We start from the raw sequence: 23,323 nt of genomic DNA on the forward strand, positions 1-23,323 counted from the left end.
GGTTAAGATAGTAAATCTTCTGTGTATTATACCACAATAAAAAATTTGGGAAAACATGTAAAAAAATTGGTAACATATGCAGAGAAAAATACCTGTTATCAATGACATAGGTAGACTCCAGGACACATAAAAAATGCTCTGAGAGGCCTGCCTACAAAGTGCAGCTAAAGTTAAGACCTGAATACATGAGATGGATGTGTTTTGACTGTGTAGTTACCAAAAAAAAAAAAAAAAAAAAAAAAAGAAAAAGAAAACAACAGGAAAAAGTCTCAGCAGTTTAGTTACTTATTTTAAATCCTTATTCACAGTTTATTTGATCCTATAACTAGTTCAAATCCTCACATGATTAAGGGGTTTTCATGGCTATCAGATTAAGACAGGGGGTGAGGGTGGGGGGGATGAGTCCCTACAGAGGCCAACTTTTACAGATCCTCAAATCTTGGGTTAAGTAAGAGCTCCTCTAGCTTCCAGCTTTTAGGGAAGAATTTCAGAACCATCTAGGGAGGAGATTTGGAGCCAGAAGGCATTTCATAGGCCACTTCATACTGAAGAGCTTCCTGGTGATTTAGTTCTTGTGGAGTTGGGGGCTTCCAGTCAGCCTGGCCAGCAGACTCTGAAGGAGAGGCCTGCTGAGGCTCTCCTGGAATCACACTGGGAGCACCTCGCAGGGATTCCTGCTCCAAGGCCTCCTTCTCAAGGGGTTTCGTGTCCTCCTGCATGAATACAGTCTTCTTGGACGAAACAGTTTCAGAAAACAGTTCCTAAATAGAAAAGAACAACAACAAAAAAACAACAAAAAAGTTAGTGGTAGAGACACACACAGGTATGGCAAGAGCACAATATTGCCATTTTCAAGCCCAAGACTCAGAACAAAACTGAAAAATACTCTAACAAAGCATAAAACCAAGTCTGATAGGATCAAGGTAATTTACCAATACTTCCACTGCCTGCCAGAACAAAACCCAATACATTTTAAAGACAACAACATAATCTAGACTCTGTAAAAATCATCTACAGTGTTCAGCACACAAATAACAATGACGAGACATGTGAAGAAGTCAGAAAATGGGAGCCATAATCTAGAGGAAAAAATATTCAATGGAAAGAGACTCCCAAACAACATAGGTGATGAAATTAACAGACAAGGATTAATAACAATTATTATAAGTATTTTCAAACATTTAAAGATGAAAAATAGTGAATTAAAGTTAGGGTATATTACCAGAGAAAATGGAAATCATTAGAAAAGAACTAGACAGAAATTTTAGAAGTGAAAAGCAAAATACCTGAAATGAAAAAATTTATGGAATCCCTAAATAGGATAATGGCCATTGCTAGAAGAAAGGGTCAAGAAACTTGAAGGCAGGTTCATAGATATGATCCAAACTGAAGCACGGAGGAAAAAAGACTGAAAAAAACATCAGAGCCTCAGTGACCTATGAGACAATGTCAAGCAGTCTAACATGCACGTAATTGTAGTCCCTGGCTGAGATAGGAATCCTTGGAACTTAGGCTCTACTGACCATGTCCACCCTAGTCTTTGCCTGGAAGTCCTAGAGGCCCATTCTACTCCATGGGGCACTGCAGAGAGGTCTATGGAGTACTTGTCCACCTTATCTCTAAGATCCTTCTGACTTCAAAGTGTGAAGTCTACGCACAAATATCTATTGATGCTATAAAGATGTATTCCTCAAACATCTGTGTGGCTCAGTTCTTTATAAACAATAAGAATTGCTTTCTGACATAGAAGCAAAATTATGGTTTCCTTCCTCAAAGCTGCCTCTGCTTACTGGAGAGAAACCAATACAAGGGCAACCTTTTGCCAGCTTTCTTCTAGGCCTGAGTCAGATGCTACCTCCTCTATGAACTCTTCCTGATTCCTACAATTGGACATGCTCTCAACCACACCTAACACTACGTTTCCATTCTTCTTTTGACACATCTTCTATATGAGTAGTATTCAATATGGGGTACTCAAAGACTTGCTGAAGTGTGTGCAAGCAAAAGATGGTTTTAAGAGGTGAAGGAAAAATCTTGCAAAGCTTTGACTATGAACTTAAAAGCCCATCCTGCTGAAATTTTAGGCAATCCATTCTGGGCAAGTTAGAAACCAGGTTTCCCAGCATTAATAACATAAGATTTGAAGGTGACCAATAGCAAGGAATAGTTTGTAATCCACCTTGAGTCAATCAGAAACCAGAACTTGGATTCTTGTCTTATTTGATGTACACCTGCTTCTTTGTGCCCTTTATCTAGCCCTGTCGAATTTTACCTGGTGAGTAACTCACATCTGAATGTTGTAGCTCTCCCTTGCCAGTTAAGAAGTAAATTCAGTTTTGTCTTAGATCATGCTTGGGTGCTCTTTATTTCCTTCTAAAAAAGGAAATCAATTTCCATAACCCTAAAACTGAGAGTTTGCACACGGTCTAGGCACCATGCTGGCTCTCATTTGCCCATCTTCCCTCACAATTGCCTTTGTCTCATGCTTGGCAAAAGAATAACATGCCTTTTACTTATCTAAATCCTGCTAAAGAATATTGATAAAGGATGCAAAACCTCCTGAGTGCAACACAAAAAGACAATTCAAAATATTGGTGTGAGCAAAGTTTTCTTTAACAAAGGTACCATTAAAGCTAGGGTGGAGTTTTGGGAGTCTTTTCCTACCTTATAGAAATATATAACCATGGTGTTAGAAAAGGATTAGAGTGGGCAGCAGGGTGATGGCAACTTTTGCTTAAGGATCCTTATCTCTCCCATCCTCCCAAAATTGCTCAGAGAATGGATCCTTCTTGAATGAGAGTTCCCTTAGTCTATTGTCAAACAGTAGTATGAAACCATCTTTCTTTTGATGTATTTATAAAATCCAGCCTTAAAAAGTATGTCTATTAATTGTTTATGAGTATATTAGCGTAAGATATAAATAAGCTTAATGTTTTCATGTCTTCAAAGTTGGCTTTTTTGATTAGCAAAGTTTGGCTAATTTCGCTAGCAAAAGCTAGTGAATCGTATAGAACTGCATTAAAGATTTTAATGCACAGGATATAGTGATAGTTAAGAAGAGGTCAGATATCAAGTCCAACATTTCAATTAAGTCAGTTGTCTATCCAAGTATCATGTACTTTGTAAAAAGCATAGAATGGCACAAGACATTTTTCAGGAGACTGTGGAAAAAAATTGTGGGAAGTAAATGATGTGCTTGTCAGACAGATGAATATAGTTGTTTCCAACTATTCCAAGTTAATAATTTATCTCCAGTATTATGCCTCATAGAGGTAGCTGAGGCTTGACATAAAAATAAATAAAACACAAAAACTAATACAGCTGAAGTATGCATTGATAATGACCATATTTAGTTTGAAAAATATTGAATATTTTTTGAAAAGGGCTCAAAGGATCTTTCATGAGAAAATATTTGCTCCAGGTGAACAAATTAACATCAAAGTTATTTCCTGAAATCTAAAATGAATCTGTCTTTTAGCATTTCCTTTTTTTTATTGACAAGGATTTTATTGACAAATTGGTTTATATGTAAATATGTGAATATAGAGTAACAAGTAGGCTAAGGGGAGCCTCAGTGTGTCTTGCATTCTGTCTGTGCGGACATGCAGTTCCCTGGAATCCGTCATCAGGATATGTGTGTGCTCAATGCTGAGCTCCTTCTCCCTACCTTGCCACACTTACACTTCTGATGCATCTGCCATTCTTCTTGCTTCAGCATTTCTGTCATTTCCCTTTCCCTGCAGCTACTGTCATATTCTTCCTTCAGTTGGATCTTCTCCTGCCTGTTCTGGGGTGACGTGATGGAGTGGAATTGGGTCAGCACCAGGAAGCCTTATAAATGGGCCCCCCGCTTGCTGTAACAGATCTGACTGAGCCCTGGGCCCTCAGGCCTGCTGTGTTTCCTTCTGTAACTGCTGGCAACTTTAGCCTGCCAGCAGCTCCAAATCCACCCACTCCACAACTCCTTGAGTTGGATTCCCTCTTTTATCCCCCAAACTCCCCACACTTAGATAACTGGCTCTAATCCATAACTCCTAAATTGAATAAACCAAGAAACTCCCCAGGCTAGCTCCAGAATCCTGCCCTTGGATTTGGAATTCCTTTGGGAAAGCTGAGCACCCCCTAAGTAGCCCAGTGCGCACGCGCTCACACACACACACACACACACACACACACACACACACACCTCTTCTCTTGCTCTAGTTGTTTTCCTACAATGATAAAGCCAGTGTGCCAGGTATTCTATTGGGTCGCTGGGCCGAACTTTTGCCACTTCCACCAGTGCCTGGGTCAGGGAATTTCCAAAGCACCTCCTTAGGTACTCACTTTCCATCCTGGGGCCTGGGAAACATCAAAACAGAATCACATTATTTTACAAACTTAATCTGGTTGTAAAAATAGACACATTCTAACCAACTTAAATTTGTTTCAGGACAAATAGGTTTCTGGATCACATCCTTCTCAAAAGAACCAACAAAGACATACTTGCCAATAGCTCTTACATTCAGATGGACTTTTTTTCTAGAGCTCTCCAGCTGTACTAGGTCAGACAATAGGTCCTAGGGTTATCAGGCCTGCGAGAAGCTTGATACATTGGTGGGTAAGGGCTTCTAAGGGCTCTCTACTCACTCATGCATTTCTACCCTGAGTAGGGAGGAAATAAATGAGCAGGCAGGAGCTCCTGGGGAGGGGTTCTGAGCCCCCAGGAAGCTGTGCTATTGTGAGGTGGGAAGGTGTAGTCATCTATGACACAGCATAGGTTCATTTATTTCACAAAGGACCACGGAAAAGCCCTGGGGAGGAGAGAGAAGGAAAATGCTAGCTGGCACTACAGCTACTCCTGGTCAGAGGATCTGCCAGCACCTGACATAATAGTCTGTTCTCTTTTCCTTAAGCAAGAAACCACTTTAGATTGGATTGATGCCCCTGGATTCAGTGTTCATCAGATTTTAAGAGCTAAAGGCAAAGAAGCCTGAGTTAGAATGGAAATTAGGAGTTACAGTGAATCATACCAGTGGGAATGCAGACTCCAGGATCAGTCAGATGAAGTTCCAGTCCTGGTTCTGCCACTTATTAGCTGTGTGACCTTCGGCAAGTCACTCAGTTTCTCTGAGCCTCTGTTTCCTCATCTGTAAAACAGGCGGAAAAAAGTATGTACCTCATAATAATTGAATTAGAAGAGATAAGAAACACATACAGGACACTTAGCCTGGCACACAGTAAGTGTTTAATAAATATTAACCGTTAGGGTAGAAGAAGGTGCCATGAAATGGCCTAGCACCCAGCCTACTCTTGACCAACTCCATATTCCTGAAGTTTACACATTTTAAATCCGAAAGAGCTCAGTAAATAATAAAGGCTCAGATCCAAGCCTTAATGTTTTCTGGAGGCATTTTTTTTTTTTTTTTGAGACAGAGTCTCACTTTGTTGCCCGGGCTAGAGTGAGTGCCGTGGCGTCAGCCTAGCTCACAGCAACCTCAAACTCCTGGGCTCAAGTGATCCTTCTGCCTCAGCCTCCCGGGTAGCTGGGACTACAGGCATGCGCCACCATGCCCGGCTAATTTTTTATATATATATCAGTTGGCCAATTAATTTCTTTCTATTTATAGTAGAGACGGGGTCTCGCTCAGGCTGGTTTTGAACTCCTGACCTTGAGCAATCCGCCCGCCTCGGCCTCCCAAGAGCTAGGATTACAGGCGTGAGCCACAGCGCCCGGCCTTCTGGAGGCATTTTTCAATTTGTTCCCTCCATCCCATTTTTCAGTTTAAGGAAGGAAATATAGGTAGACAGATATATACGGACATAGAAAAGATACCTCATAGCTCTCTCCACTGCAAGGGTCTAGAAGCCAAAGTACTTCAGTAGCAATGAGCACAATGAACATAAAAAAAACCTGTTTTTATAAGCCTTCGTCACTTAAAAGGAATCAGGGCTCCTTGGAGAAATGGCTGATTCCAGGCAGGGACAGGGGAAGTCTAATGAGCTTGGAACCTTTCACTGTGCTACAAAGTAAGAAAATTCTAGGCCGGGCGTGGTGGCTCACGCCTGTAATCCTAGCTCTCTGGGAGGCCGAGGCGGGCGGATCGTTTGAGTTCAGGAGTTTGAAACCAACCTGAGCAAGAGCAAGACCCCGTCTCTAGTATAAATAGAAAGAAATTAATTGGCCAACTAATATATATACAAAAAAAGAATTAGCTGGGCATGGTGGCACATGCCTGTAGTCCCAGCTACTCAGGAGGCTGAGGCAGAAGGATTGCTTGAGCCCAGGAGTTTGAGGTTGCTGTGAGCTAGGCTGATGCCACGGCACTCACTCTAGCCTGGGTAGCAAAGTGAGACTCTGTCTCAAAAAAAAAAAATAAAATAAAATAAAAAATAAGAAAATTCTAAAAATTAAAATGCTGGGGACATAGGAGCTAGCTCGAAGGGGCTCCTACTAGCCAATATTGGGGCAATTTTACCATTAAAATAATGACTACAATGGACATTTATTCATATTAATAGAATAAAATAAGAATCCATAAGTCCATATGAGAATAAACAAGTCTTCAGCCATACCACCCTGAGCATACTTGTTTTCGCCTGATCTCGGAAGATAAGCAGGGTTTGGCCTGTTTAGTTCTTGGATGAGAGAATAAACAAGTAGATGAATGGGGGACACGGCAAAGTTCTTTCTTTTTTCTTTTTTTTTTTTTTTTTTTTTGAGACAGAGTCTCACTCTGTTGTCCGGGCTAGAGTGCCATGGTGTCAGCCTAGCTCACAGCAACCTCTAACTCCTGGGCTCAATCAATCCTTTTGCCTCAGCCTCCTGAGTAGCTGGGACTTCAGGCATGCACCACTATGTCCAGCTAATTTTTTCTATGTATATTTTTAGTTGGCCGATTAACTTATTTCTATTTTTATTAGAGATGGGATCTTGCTCTTGCTCAGGCTGGTTTCGAACTCCTGACCTTGAGTCATCCTCCTGCCTCGGCCTCCCAGAGTGCTAGGATTACAGGCATGAGCCACCACACCCAGCCTCAAAGTTCTTTCTTAAAGTAGGATGCCAACCAATAAGTGTGGAAAGAATAATAGAATTGTTAAAACTTGCCATTTTGTAAACGTCACAGCATAACTGAATGAAGCCAGAACCATCAATGAGTGCTAAAACTGAGTGAATATTTGACAAGGAATTGGATGTTTACATAGTTTCAAAGTTTCTTCCCCCATATTTTGTATTAATTACAGAGAGAAATATAGAAATTGTACATTGGCGAACCCTGCCTGACAACAACCTTAACCAAGTGATCAAAGTAAACATCACCACTAAAGGGACAAAGTGGAATCACATGCCTCCTGGCGTGGTACACTTCTTATGGAACATCATACACTTCTGTGGATTCCTGCCCTAGATGCAAAATTTGGATGTAATTAAAGGAACATCAAACAAAGCCAAATTGAGAGATAGTTTGCAACTGGGCTGTACTCTTAAAAATGTCGAGGTCATGAGGAAAAAAAAAGATAAGGACCCATTATAGATCCAAAGAGACTAAACACCTATAATAACTACATACATGACCCTAGATTGGATCTGGACAAGAAAAAAATAATTCTTTAAAGGATATTGTTGGGAAATTTGGATAAATTGAATATGAATTATACACTAGGTAATATAATTTATCAAGGTTAAATTTCTTGATTTTGAATAAATGAAATATAAGTAAGAGAATGTTCTTGTTCTAGGGCTGAATAATGGCTCCCAAATGTGTCCATGTCCTAAAACTTGAAACCTATAAATATATTACCATATGTGGCAAAAGGGACTTTTTGAAGATGTGATTAAAGTAAGAGTCTTGAGATGGGGAGATTATCCTGGATTATCCATGTAGGAACAATCACAAATGTCTTTATAAGAGGGACCCAGCAAGGTTGGATAGGGAAGGCAATGTGATAACAGAGTAAAGGGAAAAAGGCAATGAGATTCAGAGCCATGAGCCAAAGGTAGACTCTAGAAACTGGAAAAGGCAACGATATGGATTCTCCCCCAGAGCCTCCCAAAGGAACTAGCTCTGTCAACACTTTGGTTTTAGCCTTTAAGACTCATTTTGGGCTTCTGACCTCAAGAACTATGTGTTTAAAGCCACTAAGTTTGAGGTAGTGGCAGAGGGTGGGGATGGAGGTGGGTGGAACAATCTGTGGTCCACCTCAGCCCATAGACTTGGATAAACAATCTTTTACGCCCCTTTACTCAAAGCTGGCCCGATGGCAGATGACCAGCAGAATTCCATCACCTTGGGGCTTGAAATGCAGAATCTTAGATCCCACCTGAGACCTACAGATTCAGAATCTGAGTTTTAAAAATCCCCAAGTGATTTGTAATTATAGATTTACTTTGTCTTTATTGCTGTAGAAATGTCCTTCCTAGAGAGTAGAATCACCTACTCTGCATTCTAGAAGGCCTCTCTGGTCACTGGGTGGTTGCCACATTGCTTAGGTATGGCAAACTGTATTAGGAGAAAGCACCTACTCTAAACTGCACATATCTAGCAATAATCTCAATGAAATATGTTGACCTGACAGTTACTAAGACTCCTTGTAAAGACAGTAGAGCCAAAGTAGAGCCACAAGTGTGAAGCCTGGATGGGGAGGGATTAAAGAGATGCCTTTTACAGCCAGATCCCATCAACGCAGGGCACACTCACCAAGAGAGGTGTACTATTTTGGGGAGTTTCCCAGAGTTCTCCTGGGGATCTGCTTACGCTGGCCGTCCTTGCTCTTGGTCTTGCACTCAGAAGGCAGGGCAATAGGATAGGGATGTCTTTACTCTCACTATAATGTCCCATGCTTGGCACACATTAAGTGCTCAGAAAATATTTTTTGACTTAATCAGCAAGGACTCTGATGCTTGTGGGCCCAGGTAAGGGCTCATGATTTCTTTGATTCATCAGTGCTCATCCTAATACTTATTACTGTAAGGCTGGTGGCAGGCCCCCTCCCCTCCGTAGACCAAAAAAGAAATGGCTCAGGAGACCAGGACCCGCTGAGAATAACCACACCTAGATGTCCACCCAGATAAGAGTTTTGGCTCCTGGATTCTGCAAAGACAGCCAGCCGCTCCTATTTATCAATGACCACCAAAGGTCACAATGGAAAATCCCCAGCTCTTCCCACCAAAAGTCCTTAGTCCACCCCAAACATTATAAAGGCCCGCATCCCCTCCAAACAGACGCAACTTTTCGGGGCGCCCCTCTCTTGAGACCCGCAAACCTCTTCGGAGAGTACACAATAAAGCCACGTTGTTTGGCCCCACTCTCTCTCTTTCTGCTTCTTTCGCAGCCAGAAAACTTTACAATTACTGTGTTTCCCCAAAAATAAGACAGGGTCTCATATTTATTTTTCCTCAAGAAGACACCCTAGGGCTTATTTTCAGGAGATTTTTTTTTTTAAATTATGGTACAACAATCTACATTTATTCAAATATAGTTAAGTCGTCTTTTTCTGGAACATCATCATAACTCTCCAAACCGCGAATTCCTTCCTGAATTTCTTGCGACTCTATTTGCTCTAGAACCATTGGCCCCAATCTGTCATGTGGAGCAATAGATCTCTCATGGGGCAGATGAGAAGGGCTGCTCCTCTTCTTTAACACTCCTCCACGAAATGCATGGGTTGTGCAGATACGTAGCCACGCCCATCACTAGGTCTTATTTTCGGGGTAGGGCTTATATTGTGCAAATGCTTAGAAATCCTGCTAGGTCTTATTTTATGGGTAGGTCTTATTTTCTGCGGAAACACGGTTCCTCAACTAACATTTATTATGGCACCACCTCCCCCTCACCCCTCCCAGTAAATTGAAACAGAGCACGGGAAATGCTAGCAGCCTACTATGTACAAACAACTAAGCCAGGGAAGACTGCAATGGCTTGGGCCTGGCAGAGGTTGGACGGCTTCCCAGAGGTAGGGGCAACCTGAGTTGGTTCTAAAAGGAACCAAGCAAAAGTCACTAGCCAAGTGCAAAGGTGAAGAGTAGGGAAACTGCTGGGTCACCGAACTTGCAGCGACGGTCTCCGAGGAACTCTGGAGGTGGGGGGAGGGGCGCTTCTCAGACAGACGGCTCTTTATAGCCTCTTCCCCAAAGCCCGCTGCCCCTTCATCCCTCCCAGAGCTTGTGGGCCGGCCTGTCGGGGTCTACTGCTCTTTTCCGCGGCCCCCTTCCCAAAGCTGCTGGGCCTCAAACCTCCACTGCTCATCCCCCGCGCACCCGCACCCCCCTGCCCTGCCCCCGGCCCGCGCGCCCTCAGCTCACCATCCGGGCCCCGCTCGGCGCCTGAGGAGTGCGCGCTAGTTGCCTGGCAACGGGACTCGACTCCCGGATCGAAGGGAGGCGCAGGCACGGAGAAGGCGCCCGCTGTTTTCCAGGAACGCTTCCTCTCGCTTGGCTGGCCCGTGGCCGGCAGCTGGGTTCCGACGGTTGGAGCTTGGGAGTGGCGCAGCGCTCGTCCCCACGAGGCCGAGGGAAGGCTGGTTCGCGCCGGGGGCCGGGTTCTCAGCCCCTGAGCGGTGAGCCGGGCGACACCTGCCGCGTGGGGAGGTGGGCCCGTGCGGGAAAACCAGCCCGAGCGCCCCAGGTCCAGAGCGCCCCAGGTCCACGGTTGCCAGATAAAATACTGTATAGCATGCCCAGTTAAATTCGAATTTCAGATAAACGAGTTACTTTTTAATACAAATGTAGTATCATACGCAGTTATTCGTTGTTTATCAAGAAATTCATATTTAACTAGGTGACCTGTGTTTTTATTTGCCAAGTCCAGCACCGCTGCCCCGGTGCACTCCCTGCCCACTCGGCTGGTGGCCAATTTCCCAAGGGACCTCCTTGTGTCTGTTGTGGCAATTTCTTCAGGTTGGAGGCAGCTGTTTCTGTGGGAAGGGGCTTTCTCGTCTTTAGCCAAGACGCCTGTTTTGTATCTGAAAAATAACTTACAATGGGAGACATGGATATTTTATTGTTTCGTGGACAGGAAACATGTTAAGCAAGATGGCGAGCCTTGCCCAGGTCCCACTAATGCCCAGAAATTCCGGACAGACCCTCCACTTGGCCCAACGCTTAGGCCAGAAGTTTGCCTTTTGGGGACAACAGTCCTCTTCCCGTGTTTTATTTCTGTTGTTGTTGTTGTTTGTTTCTTTGTTTGTTTTTGAGACAGAATCTCGCTTTGTTGCCCAGGCTAGAATGAGTGCCATGGCGTCAGCCTAGCTCACAGCAACCTCAAACTTCTGGTCTCAAGCAATTCTTCTGCCACAGCCACCTGAGTAGCTGGGACTACAGGCATGTGCCACCATGCCCGGCTAAATTTTTTTTCTATATATATTAGTTGACCAATTAATTTCTTTCTATTTATAGTAGAGATAGGGTCTTGCTCTTGCTCAGGCTGGTTTAGAACTCCTGACCTCGAGAAATCCGCACGCCTCAGTTCCCAAAGTGCTAGGATTACAGGCTTGAGCTACCGCACCCAGCCTCCTGTGTTTTATCTTATTGGAGCAGTAACAGGAGTCCATTCCCTTTCTTATGTTACTTCACTTCAAATGGCATTGAGATGTCTATGTATTATTTTTGTCTTTAGAGTATATCCCACTGAAGAAGTACAGTGAGGATACTGTGTTCCAAAGTCAGTTATAATAATTCTTTTTTGTGTGTGGTTAGGACATAAGTGTCAACCTGATAGGGAATTAGGGTCATTTGTGCCAGTTTGTTTTCAGTTTTTAGAGTTTTTAGTTTTTATGACTACATTTATGTATACACACAGACACATTCCTTTCCCCACTGCTATTGCTAAAACAGAAGATAGCATACCATATACAATTTCTGCACCTTACGTTTTTCACTTCATTCTGTGTCCTAGAGATCACTCCCTACTTCAGAGAGGGTCCTCATTCTCTTTTATATCTACATAATAACCCGTTGTGTTTCTGTTTCATCAGTCCTCTTTTTTGATGAACATTAAGATGGTGCTCCAGTTTGACTAGTGTAAATAATGGTGCAAATAACTATGTGTATATTCCATTTCATAATTTTTCAAGGGTCTCTTTGAGATAGGATCCTAGAAGTGAGATTGGTGGATCAAAGGGTAAATGCATATGTGATTTTCTAGATTTTGCTGAATTCCCCTCCATAGGGGTTATACTATTTTATACTGCAACCATCATCATATGACACAAGAGCAGTATTGGGGCCTATGGATGGACCTCAGAATATCATTGTTTCTGAAATTTTATGAAGAATGTTAGTGAATTTATCCAGGGACAGGTCTAGACACACTAGCATTCTATCCCCCATAATTGCCATTCTCATTCCTATATCAGGGCCCTTTTTCATACTTGGGAGACTCCTTCATTCTGTTAAAGAAGAACTAATTCTTTCGGTAAATTTGAGCTTAGCTCAAATATCCCACCTCAGAGAAGCTTTCCTTGACTTTCCTGACTTGTTCAAATACCCCTATTATCTGATCTTCATAGCACTTATTTCTATTTCAATTTTACATTTATTGATTTGAATATGTGGTTTGTCTTCCCTATTCATCTATACGTTCCATGAAGTCAGAGACCATTTATGTTTTAATTTGGGCTCTATAACAAATTATCATAATCTGGTGTCATAAACAACACACGTTTATTTCTCACAGTTCTGGAGATTGGGAAGTCCCAGATCAAGGTGTTGGTATTTTTGGTGTCTGGTGAGGACCCTCTTCCTGATTTGCAGATGGCTGTCTTCTAGTTACAATCTCGCATGGCATTCTCTCCTGTCCCTTCTTATAAGGTCACTAATCCCATTCATTAGGGCTCCACTCTTATAATCTAATTACCTCCTTAAAGTCCCACCTTCTAATACCATCACATTGTGGGTTAGGATTTAAGCATATGGATTTGCAGACAGGGGACACAAATATTAAATCCATGATAATTTTGTATTCCCAGTAGCTATTCTGGTGCCTGACATATTAAAGTTATTTGTTGAATAATTGAATACATGTCATCAGATTCTCAGAAGAGTCTGAATTTCATAAAATATTAAGGGGAATTTGAGGGTGATTAGTTTTTTTCAAGGCACATGAGATATAGTGGTTGCTACATTTTTTTCTTTTTTTAAAAACAGTCTAGCCTTAAGATTATTCCTATCTTTATAATTAGAAAGACTGGAACTTAACTGAGATAGGGGAGGAACTCATTCACTTGCCACCCTGGAGAGATAGCTGTGTCAGACCTGTGATAAAAACACTTCTCACAATTGCTTGAGCCCAGGAGTTTGAGGTTGCAGTGAGCTAGGATGATGCCACTGCACTCTGACCTGGGCAACAGAGCAAGGCACTGCCTCAAGAAAACAAAAACAAAAACACTCCTCAAGAAGCTGGAGGAGCTTGTCTTCTAGTGGGAGGACAGACAGACAGACACACACACACAGATAATTCTCATATAGTGGGACAAGTGCCGTGTGAGCTGCTTGGAAAAGAAGGAACTTCTTTGGGTTGCCTGGGAAAGCTCAGGGAATGAGAAATGATCTACCCCTTGTAGGTGGGGAGATATTTTCCAAGTTGAGAGTGAGGGATTATCATGTATGGAGTCGTGAAGATGCAAGGCGTGATCAGCAGAATGGCAGGATATGCAGTGGAGCCAGAGCCCGGGTGTGTCGGAGCAGGAGAGATGTCTGGAGGTGAACCTGGAAAGAAAATTCGGGCCAGATTGTGAGGAGCTTCATATGGTGCTCTTTGTTTTTGTTTTTGGTTTTTTTTTTTTTTTTGAGACACAGTCTCACTTTGTTGCCCAGGCTAGAATGAGTGCCGTAGCATCAGCCTAGCTCACAGCAACCTCAATCTCCTGGCTCAAGTGATCCTCCTGCCTCAGCCTCGCAAGTAGCTGGGACTACAGGCATTCGCCACCATGCCCGGCTGATTTTTATATATATATATATTAGTTGGCCAATTAATTTCTTTCTATTTATAGTAGAGACGGGGTCTCGCTCAGGCTGGTTTTGAACTCCTGACCTTGAGCAATCCGCCCGCCTCGGCCTCCCAGAGTGCTAGGATTACAGGCGTGAGCCACCATGCCCGGCCATATGGTGCTCTTTGGAGGCTGAATTTTTATTTTTTGGCCTTGGAAATTCATGGATTTTTTTTTTTAAGGTGGACTGTCTTGATGTTTTGTAAAAATGGCTGTCAAGGCTTAGGAGGAGCATCTTAGTATAGTCATTAGGGGCTCATTAGTCATTAGTATAGTTGTTAGTATAGTCATGTTGGGGCTCTGGAATCAAGAGGTGAGTGCAAACTGCCTCCTTTGTCTGTCCACTGTGCAGTCCTGAATGTGTACTTATTCTTTTAGTGCACATTTCTTCCTCATCTGTCCACTGGGGATCATGCTACCCATTTTTCAGGTATGTTGTGAGATTCAGTGAGACACCCATTGCTTGGCATAAAGTCATCTTGCAATCAGTAATGACAGTATCTCTTTCCTGACTTTTGGACTTGAGAGCCCTTCAGGGTTTTGAAACTATTTTAGTTGTAGTGACTTCTGTGGAGCCCTTTTGGAAACTGTGAGAAGTTTCCCAGGGCTAGGTTGCTTGTGCCATTGCTAACGGGGATCCCTATAACTAGTGATAGAGTGTAATGCTTTGTCAACCTCCCTGGAGTTTACTCCTATTGTGCCTTAGTTGAAATTTTCCTGCACTAATGTAAAACACTTATTTTTAAAAGTTTTTATTTGGAAGTCATAGATGGAGTCGATATATCTTCAAAAGCACCTTGGGGTATGTCTAACTCAAGGTCTTGCAGAAGTGGCAAAAGCTCGCCCAGTGGATCCTATAGAATATTTAGCACTGTGGATTTACAAGTATAAGGAAAACATGGCCATGGAACAATTGGTAAGCATGAATCTCCTTTTAGGAAATCAGAAGAGTAAAATAATTGACCCAATTTGTCTCAAATTGTCTGCTTTTTAAAAAAATTCAGTATTATTATTTTTCTATTATAAAAATAATCTTTATTATATAAACATGAAAAAGAAAAGAGAAAACAATAGTTAAAGAAACCTTCTATTTAGATTTTTAGGTATTTTCTTCTATGCATAGACTTTTTTCACACATTCATCTATAAATTATTTTTTACCTACTTGTGATCATACGTAATATATAATTTTAATTTTGTGCTCTTTATTCAGACAAAACACATATCTTCCCAAATTATTATATAGTTTCCATATGGATAGACTATAATTTGCTTAACCTGTTGGTGATGAAGATGTTAAGACCGTTTTTTTTTTTTTATAAATCGTTTTATCTTTAACAAGTCATGTGCTATTGTTTTTAAACAATGCTAGAGACAAAAGGAAATGGCCGATTTGGAGCATGAAAGAGAAGTAGCTCTGATAGAGCAGGAAATGATGGAGAGGCTCAAAGCAGAGGAGCTCTTGTTTCAGCAGGTAAGACAAGTGAGAGAGTTCAGAGGTGACTGGAATTAGTGATGCCAACCTCAGTGTGGCACAACCCAAATGTTGAAAAACTCCCCAGCTCTGGTTACTTAGATGTGGCTTTCTAATGTCTTCACCTTTGTGGATGTGGTGTCTTCTTTGCTGGAGAAGCGGCAGCAGTGAGGTTTTATGACTATACTTATGTATACACATTTCTTTCCTCACCACTGCTGCTAACACAAAAGGTAACAGGCCTTTGGGTGAGAGGAAAACCCACAGGGTGTGCTGTCACAGAAGTCAAAGGGAAAGAGTGTTTCAGTGAGACCAGTGGCCCACTGTATCTGTTGCTGAACTGCAAAATGCTCATTCACAGCCTTTAATTTGGCGGGAGCAGGAGCAGGGTGGGTGGAGCGTGAGGTGGGGTGAGAGTAAGCTGGAGAGATAGAAAGTGAAGGCAGTGTTTTCTAGGAGATCTTGAGGGGAAGGAGAGATGGTTTTGTGTTTGTTTTGATTTAGGAGCACAGTAAGGGGAAGTGACTGACGTTAGGAAATGGAGGGGAAGATTCAGAGTCAGCTCTCCATGGAGATCAGAAGGAATGGGGTCTGCATCGTAGGTTCAGCAGGTGGAAGGGCACTTCTTTAATTATAACTGAAGGAAAGAGGAGCGGGTAACATGGGTATGTAGGCTTCGTGGCACAAAATTGGGAGCCGCTTCTGTGTGACTGTTTTCTTTATGAAGTAGGGATCATGATCATCTGTGAAGAATGAGGCAGTAAGTAAGGTAGGAGGTGGGGAAGGGGGTGAAGGTTTGGAGTGGCGGCTTTAGAGAAGGGAAGGGAGAGCTGACTGAGGAAACTTGCCATTACTTGGTAGCAGCTGGAGACTAAGTATTCACAATTGGTGCCATTTGGCTTGGCTGTGTGATTATGTGATTTTGTTCACTTAGGCCTAGATATCTGAGTGCAGATGGGGAGAGGCAGGCCCTTGGGCTGATGTAGGTCTGGGTTAGCAGGATTGGGGAGCTGAAGATGTGGGTAATGGAATGGATGAAGGGATGGATCACAGAGTATATGTTAATAGGGGAAAGTTCCAGAGTGGCTTCTGGACTAAGTTACTTTATAGAGAGCTTTTGAACTAAATTTAAGCCACCTCTAGAGTTCTAGCATATAGTACTTAATGCTTGAGTCTTCACTTGAGTCCGCACATTTAAAAAAGAGAAAGAAGTCTATTATTTAGATGTTTGGAAAAAAAGAAAAATATAGACATGGCAAATAGCTTCTCTGCCTAATCTCTTATCCTTGATACTGAAGTAGAAAATTCTAGGCACTTTAGATGGATAGGACTGTTGAAAACTTTGCCACATCTGAGTCTTCATTTTCAGTCATTTGGCTTATTCTTTTTTCTTTTTGAGACAAAGTCTCACTCTGTTGCCCGGGCTAGGGTGCTGTGGCATCAGCCTAGCTCACAGCAACCTCAAACTCCTGGGCTCAAGTGATCCTCCTGCCTCAGCTTCCTAAGTAGCTGGGACTACAGGTGTGCACTACCATACCTGGCTAATTATTTTTTCTTCTATTTTTAGTCATCTGGCTAATTTTTTCTATTTTTGGTAGAGACGGGGGTCTTGCTCTTACTCAGGCTGGTATCGAACTCCTGACCTCCCGTGATCCTTCTGCCTATGCCTCCCAGAATGCTAGGATTGCAGGTGTGAGCCATTGTGCCCAGCCTGGCTTATTCTTTAGGGGAGATTGCAAAGTGTTGAGTGTCAGACTCTCATCCAAACAGGCAAGGTGTCTACTGCAGCAGCTGCAAGTTTGAATGAGGATCTGTCCTTCCTCCTATAGTTCCTATGGCTAGTAGCTGTCCTCTGTCTATCAGAATAAGATTTCTCAGCAGTTCTCCTTTGCCAAGACAATTACATCACACGTGGGGAGATACTTAACTTTCTTTGACTCATCTACTAAATCTTACTTACATATAATTTGTTAATACTAGAAATCAAACATTTCTCTAGCCATCTTATATTGACCCGTATGAACTAGTCTGCTGTGCATTGAACCCTAAGTATTGAATTGGAGAGTGGAAGATAAAATAATATTCTGCAGAAGAATTTATGGCCTGTTAAAGAAGTAGATTCGTGGGCAGAAATAGATGCTAGAAGGAGAGACCAACCAACAGAGAAGGGCTTGAGAGTGAGGCTGAGATGAAGAGAAACAGGGAGGCCTCCCAGAGTCTGCTGTGCTGCATAGGAGAGCAGAGGCTGGGGACGCTGCTCACCTCCCTGCTGGCTGCAAGAGCAGCTGCCCTCACAATCAGTACTGCCAATGGGCAATGCCTGGGAATTTCAGGCGCGCTCCAGCAAGCCTAGCTTCTTGGGAACAGGGAAGTACTGTCATTGCAATTTTCTATGTGAGAGCTTATTATTGAAGTAAAAGGTTTTTTTTTTTTTTTTTTTAATTTGTTTGAATGGCTTTCTAGTGGTTTTCCTTATGTGTGAAGAAAGGAATTGGGTTTTGAAAATTTCCTGAAAATGTTAAGAAACTGGTTATTTTTGACCAATCTGGTTGGTATTTAACAACTGCACTTTGCATTACTGTTGAAAGATTGGGATTATTTCATTTCTTCTACCAATGTCTGATGGATGATTGAATGATATTGTTTCTGCATTTTAGCTACTTTATCCATCACTTTTATCTCAGTGGGGATAATATAGGAATACCAAGAAATTAATATTAAAATCCTTTTGTAAATAAAATATTGATCACTGTGTATTATCTATTTGTAAAAATGTATTATTTAAAATATGCATGATTACAAAATGTAGTTGTAAAATGCTCTTAATGGGATGAGCTTAGCTTATTTATGAGATGGTGCTGGACTGGTGGTGAGAAATTAGTTTGTAGCTTGGGAACTGGCAGACTCTTTCTGTAAAGGGTCAGATAGTAGATATTTTATGTTTTGCAGGCCAAAAGGCAAAATTGAGGAAATTATGTAGGTGTTATGGTATATTATGTAGGTACAGAAAGAGAGAAAACAAATTACCACAAATGTTTTATTGATGAAATCAAATAATAATAATTGGATATAATTTTTTTGTAATACAGGCTTACTATTGAAAATTAATTTTTTTTTTGAGATAGAGTCTTGCTCTGTTGCCCAGGCTACAGTGCCCGTGGTATCAGCCTAGCTCACAGCAACCTCAAACTCCTGGGCTCAAGCAATCCTACTGCCTCAAGCCTCCCAAATAGCTGGGACTACAGGCATGCGCCACCATTCTCAGCTAATTTTTTCTGTGTATTTTTAGTTGTCCAGCTAATTTCTTTCTATTTTTAGTAGAGAGAGGGGTCTCACTCTTGCTCAGGCTGGTCTCGAACTCCTGAGCTCAAATGATCTTCGTGCCTCTTCCTCTCAGAGTGCTAGGATGACTGGCATGAGCCACTGAGCCTGGCTGAGAATTACATTTTTTTTAAAAAAGATAACTTTTTGCTTAGTTGGAGTTTAAAATTAGTGTTCTCTATCATCAAAATTGATTGAAAATATTTATCTGTTAATGCTAATCTAGAATGAGATTTTACGTATTTCATCTTTGAAATGTCTTTTCACACAGATAGGCACTGTCAAATGATGACATAAGTCTGTATGCATATAATTTAAATCGAGCACATTCATCTCTTAATGGCATTTGTAGAATTCCATTAGATTTTTGTCTTGATATTTGCCTTTTAACGTGTCATTATCTTGTATTATAGATTAATCACTTCCAATTGAAAGTTGGTGGAAGCTTCTTAACTGCACAGTTAAATGGATTTTGAAATATGGGGATTTCTTTTTCACTTACATTGAGGCTTAACACACACTCTAGAACTATAGCTTGAGATTAGAAAATACATCCATTGCCAATTTCTGTGGGAATGGAGATCTAATATCTTGTTTTAGTGTGTGACAGCACTGGAAGTGTGTAAAGCAGCTTGACATTACTTGTGATTCAAAAAATGTGAGTTATTGAGGTAACATCACTGCAGTGTAAGTTTTACATATGAGTGCTGTTTTGTCTTGTAATATTAGGTGGAATTAAGAAACATAATCAAGTATGCAGCAAAAGCTTATTTCCAAAGCCATTAATGTTTGATAATAGTGGTTGAGAGTGGTTCTTCTCATTAAGAAAAATTTAAATCTAGTACACTAATATTTGAAGAAGTCAAGAAAACAACTCCATTGAAGATAGCATCAAAAAGAATAAAATAGGAATAAATTTAACCAAGGAGGTGAAATATCTATACACTGAAAACTATGAAACGATTAAAGACACAAATATATGGAAAGATATTCTGTCTTCAGCAATTGGGAGAGTTGAGATTTTTAAAAATGTCTATACAACCTAAGCAATCTACAGATTCAACTTAATCCCTACAAAAATTCCAATGACATTCTTCACAGAAGTAGAGAAAAATTCTAAAATTTATATAGACCCACAAAAGATCTTGAATAGCCAAATCAGTCCTGAGAAGGAAAAGCAAAGTTGGAAGCATCACACTACCTGATTCAAAATTATATCACAAAGCTACAATATGGTGCTAGCATAAAGACAGTCACATGGAACAATTGAAGAGAATAAAGAGACAAGAAACCCAAGCATATACAGTCAGTTTTCAACAAGGCCTGTAAAAAGACACAATAGGGAAAGGATAGTCTCTTCAACAAGGCCAGGGGCAGTGGCTCACGCCTATAATCCTAGCACTCTGAGAGGCTGAGGCGCGTGGATTGCTCCAGGTCAGGAGTTTGAAACCAGCCTGAGCGAGACCCGGTCTCTACCAAAAATAGAAAAAAATTAATTGACCAACTAAAAATATATATACAAAAAATTAGCTGGGCATGGCAGCACATGCCTGTAGTCCCAGCTACTTGGGAGGCTGAGGCAGGAGGATTGCTAAGCACAGGAGATTGAGGTTGCTGTGAGCCAGGCTGACACCACGGCACTCACTCTAGCCTGGGCAACAAAGCGAGACTCTGTCTCAAAAAAAAAAAAAGAAAGTAGGTTTTAGGTGCTGTTACCATAAAAAAGTAACTGTGTGAAATGATGGGTATGTTAAATTGCTTATCTGTAGTAATCCTTTAACTGTATATATATATTTATATTTATATATATGTCTGTATACATATACATCATGCTGTATATACCTTAAATTTACACAATGAAAAAATAAAACTTGGCCGTGAGCTCAAAACTTCACAATAAAACATTACCACTGTTAAGTCGTGGAACTGCTGTGTGGTAGGACAAGTTAGGATACATTCAGCTTCTTTTTCTGACAGCAGTTCACAGAACTGATGATGGTCAAGTTTACAAGAGTGAATGAAGGTCAGGGTTGACAATACTGGCTCAGTAACACATGACAGATTCAAATATTTTCTGTAGAGTAGCTGCTGTTGAATAATATGATGAATACTCACAGGCTTTAAACACTCTATTTTCTCATAAGTTTGTAAATTTGCTCGGGTCATCCTTTTTCTATTCCACACATTTTTTTTTTCTTTTTGAGACAAGGTCTTACTGTGTCGCCCTGTCTAGAGTGCAGTGGTGCAAGTATAACTCACTGCAACCTCAAAGTCCTGGGCTCAAGCAATCCTCCTGCCTCAGCCTCCCCATTAGCTGGGACTACAGGCATGCACCACCATGCCTGGTTAATTTTTCTATTGTTTGTAAAGATGGGGTCTTGCTCTTGCTCAGGCTGGTCTCAAACTCCTGGCCTTGAACAGTCTTCCCACCTCGGCCTCCCAGAGTGCTAGGATTATAGGCGTGAGCCACTACAGACATTCCCAAGACTGGGAACATTTTTTTTTTTTTTAATCAACATTGGTTATAACACATCTTAGCAGATTTCACTTCGGTTGTATTAAATTAGTGTTGCTCAACTTCCTTGAAAATATTCTTGTTTGCAATTGTTTTATGAGGACTATTTGTAGAGATTGGTTCCTCAATCATTTCAAACTCAGCATCAACTCTTTAAATAAACAACTGAGCAGTGTTGGGAACATCTGCCTACTCATCAAGAGCCAAGGAAAACCACTCAAAATCATTTGCCTTCTTTTCTATTGATTATCGATGTTCCCAATGTCAACTCTTTGAACAAATGTTCTCACCAAAAGGCTAAAATCTTAAACAAGCTTAGTTTTTTCTTGACACATTTTTTTGGCCACTGAAATCAAACATGTTTTAATTAACTCACCATTGGTAAATGTCTTTCCTTGCTTGGATAACACATCAGCTACTTGGAGGCTTACTTCTGTTGCAGCCTTACTTTCATTTTTAATTTTTGTGAAGAAATTCTTCTGTGATAATTCTGTTTTAAATTTTCTAATTTTTCTGACCTTTGCTTCCATGTGAGTTGGCAATATTGTAATGAGTGCTTAGTCTGGTAATGCTGATGCTTATTGTATTCTTTTAGCACAGTGTCATTGTATAATAAAAGCCATATTTTGCCATTTAATTTGATAACAAAATAATCTACACTCCATTTTGCTTTAAAAGTGGGACAGAGTTCACCTTTTGTTTCGATATGATGAATATAATTTTTAAAACGTCAGAGTATAGTGATAGTGTAGCGCTACAAACGTTGTACTGATGTCACCAATTTGTAGTGTGCTGAGCAGCAGGGCAAAGCGATGACAGTGCCTCCATGTATGGTCTCTGTTGCAACTACTCCACTCGGCTGTTATAGTGCAAAAGCAGAGATAGACAGTAGACAGTACATAAGCACAGGAGCATGGCTTTGTCTCAGTAAAACTTTAAGGATACTGAAATTTGAATTTAATATACTATTATTTTTATCTCTTTTATTTTTCTTTCTCTTTTTGATGGACATTATCTTGAAATTATAATATTTATATGTCATGAAACATTATTCTTTTGATTTTTTCCAACCATTTAAAACTATAAAAACCTTTCTTAGCTCATGGACTGTACAAAAACAGACTTTATTGCTGACCCCTACCAGTGTGACATATATATTGAGTTGGGACCAAATACATTGTTGGTTATCCATGATTTCAGATAATATTCTTAAGATTTTCTGACCCACTGTTCTACAACCAACGTTTGGCTATATGAAGACCCATCTATGCTTAAAGAGATTTTGTCTGAGAAAATTCCTGTAATCTCATTTTTAACTTCAGGAAGAACAGAGAAAAATGACTTGATTTTGTACAAATTATACTTCCTACAATTAGCAATTAAGGAAGCTTCCTTTTTAAAATTTTGTGCTTTAGGAAGCATTGACAGAAACCTAGAGAATTAGGTGGCTGTGATCATTTATTTTTGTAAGTTTATTAAATTAGGTGGTTATAAACTTAATTATCTTGCAATTAATTTGACTATATAATATGACATGTATTTCTGAATATTCAGCAACAGCTGGCAATACAGATGGAGTTGGAAATGCAAGAAAAAGAGAGACAGAGACTAGAAGAACAACGGAGAGCTCAAGAACAATTAGAGAAGGTAATTTGAAGTTTTATAAATGTCTATTTTATTTAAAACTTCTTAGAATCCTCAACCTGTTTCTTCCAGCTATTATGGCAGAAAGATCATAGACTTCATAATCAATCTAAAGACCTGTTACACATTAGCTGTGTATCTTAAACAGATTAGTAACCTTTTTCCTTCTTGGTTTCCCTGTTTGGAAATTAGGGATAGCAGGATAATGTTATCACAATATCTCATTGGATTGTTGTGATGATCAGGTGTGATCATGTATGTGAAACTTCTTTGTGAGCAGTAGAGTTCTCTAATAGTGATACCCTCAACATTCTAGTCAAAAGTTAGGTGTTCTTAATGATGGTCGCTGGTGTTGAAGTTTGAGTTCTTTGTAATATTGAGGATATTCTGATCTCTGAGACAATA

At 40.7% G+C, this 23,323-nt stretch overlaps 2 protein-coding genes across 5 annotated transcripts in view; one reads left to right on the plus strand and one right to left on the minus strand.

Moving 5' to 3' along the window:
* On the minus strand, window positions 1-10,369 carry DYDC2 (DPY30 domain containing 2). 2 transcript variants are annotated; one of them, XM_012762510.3, is made up of 5 exons: window positions 10,283-10,369; window positions 5,013-5,129; window positions 4,187-4,341; window positions 3,668-3,787; window positions 1-761 (listed from the first exon to the last, which is right to left on the minus strand). In XM_012762510.3, the coding sequence occupies exons 3-5, from the start codon at window positions 4,331-4,333 to the stop codon at window positions 498-500; spliced, it is 531 nt and encodes a 176-aa protein (XP_012617964.1). In that variant the 5' UTR covers window positions 4,334-4,341; window positions 5,013-5,129; window positions 10,283-10,369; the 3' UTR covers window positions 1-497. The 2 variants fall into 2 exon arrangements, with proteins under 2 accessions (XP_012617964.1, XP_012617961.1); XM_012762507.3 differs by lacking the exons at window positions 5,013-5,129; window positions 10,283-10,369 and adding an exon at window positions 4,486-4,850.
* The window catches only part of DYDC1 (DPY30 domain containing 1), an 18,506-nt gene continuing 5,533 nt past the window's right edge, over window positions 10,351-23,323 (plus strand). Inside the window, exons 1-4 of one of the 3 annotated variants that reach the window (XM_076010095.1) lie at window positions 10,351-10,536; window positions 14,715-14,881; window positions 15,337-15,438; window positions 22,829-22,921. In XM_076010095.1, the coding sequence (XP_075866210.1) occupies window positions 14,735-14,881; window positions 15,337-15,438; window positions 22,829-22,921 (342 nt within the window). In that variant the 5' untranslated portion in view covers window positions 10,351-10,536; window positions 14,715-14,734. The remainder of the gene's footprint in view (window positions 10,537-14,714; window positions 14,882-15,336; window positions 15,439-22,828; window positions 22,922-23,323) is intronic. The other 2 variants (XM_012762505.2, XM_076010096.1) reach the window with 2 other exon arrangements.

Source organism: Microcebus murinus, chromosome 14 (assembly GCF_040939455.1).
Source record: "Microcebus murinus isolate Inina chromosome 14, M.murinus_Inina_mat1.0, whole genome shotgun sequence".
Classification (NCBI taxonomy): domain Eukaryota; kingdom Metazoa; phylum Chordata; class Mammalia; order Primates; family Cheirogaleidae; genus Microcebus; species Microcebus murinus.

Excerpts from the sequence above, each read along its gene's own strand:
- DYDC2 (XM_012762510.3), bottom strand. The coding sequence starts at position 4,333 with ATGGAAAGTGAGTACCTAAGGAGGTGCTTTGGAAATTCCCTGACCCAG. Across the intron at positions 3,788-4,186 it reads CAACTAGAGCAAGAGAAGAG|AACAGGCAGGAGAAGATCCA; the intron begins GTGTGTGTGTGT and ends ACGTCACCCCAG. Across the intron at positions 762-3,667 it reads AGAAGTGTAAGTGTGGCAAG|GAACTGTTTTCTGAAACTGT; the intron begins GTAGGGAGAAGG and ends TTTTCTATTTAG.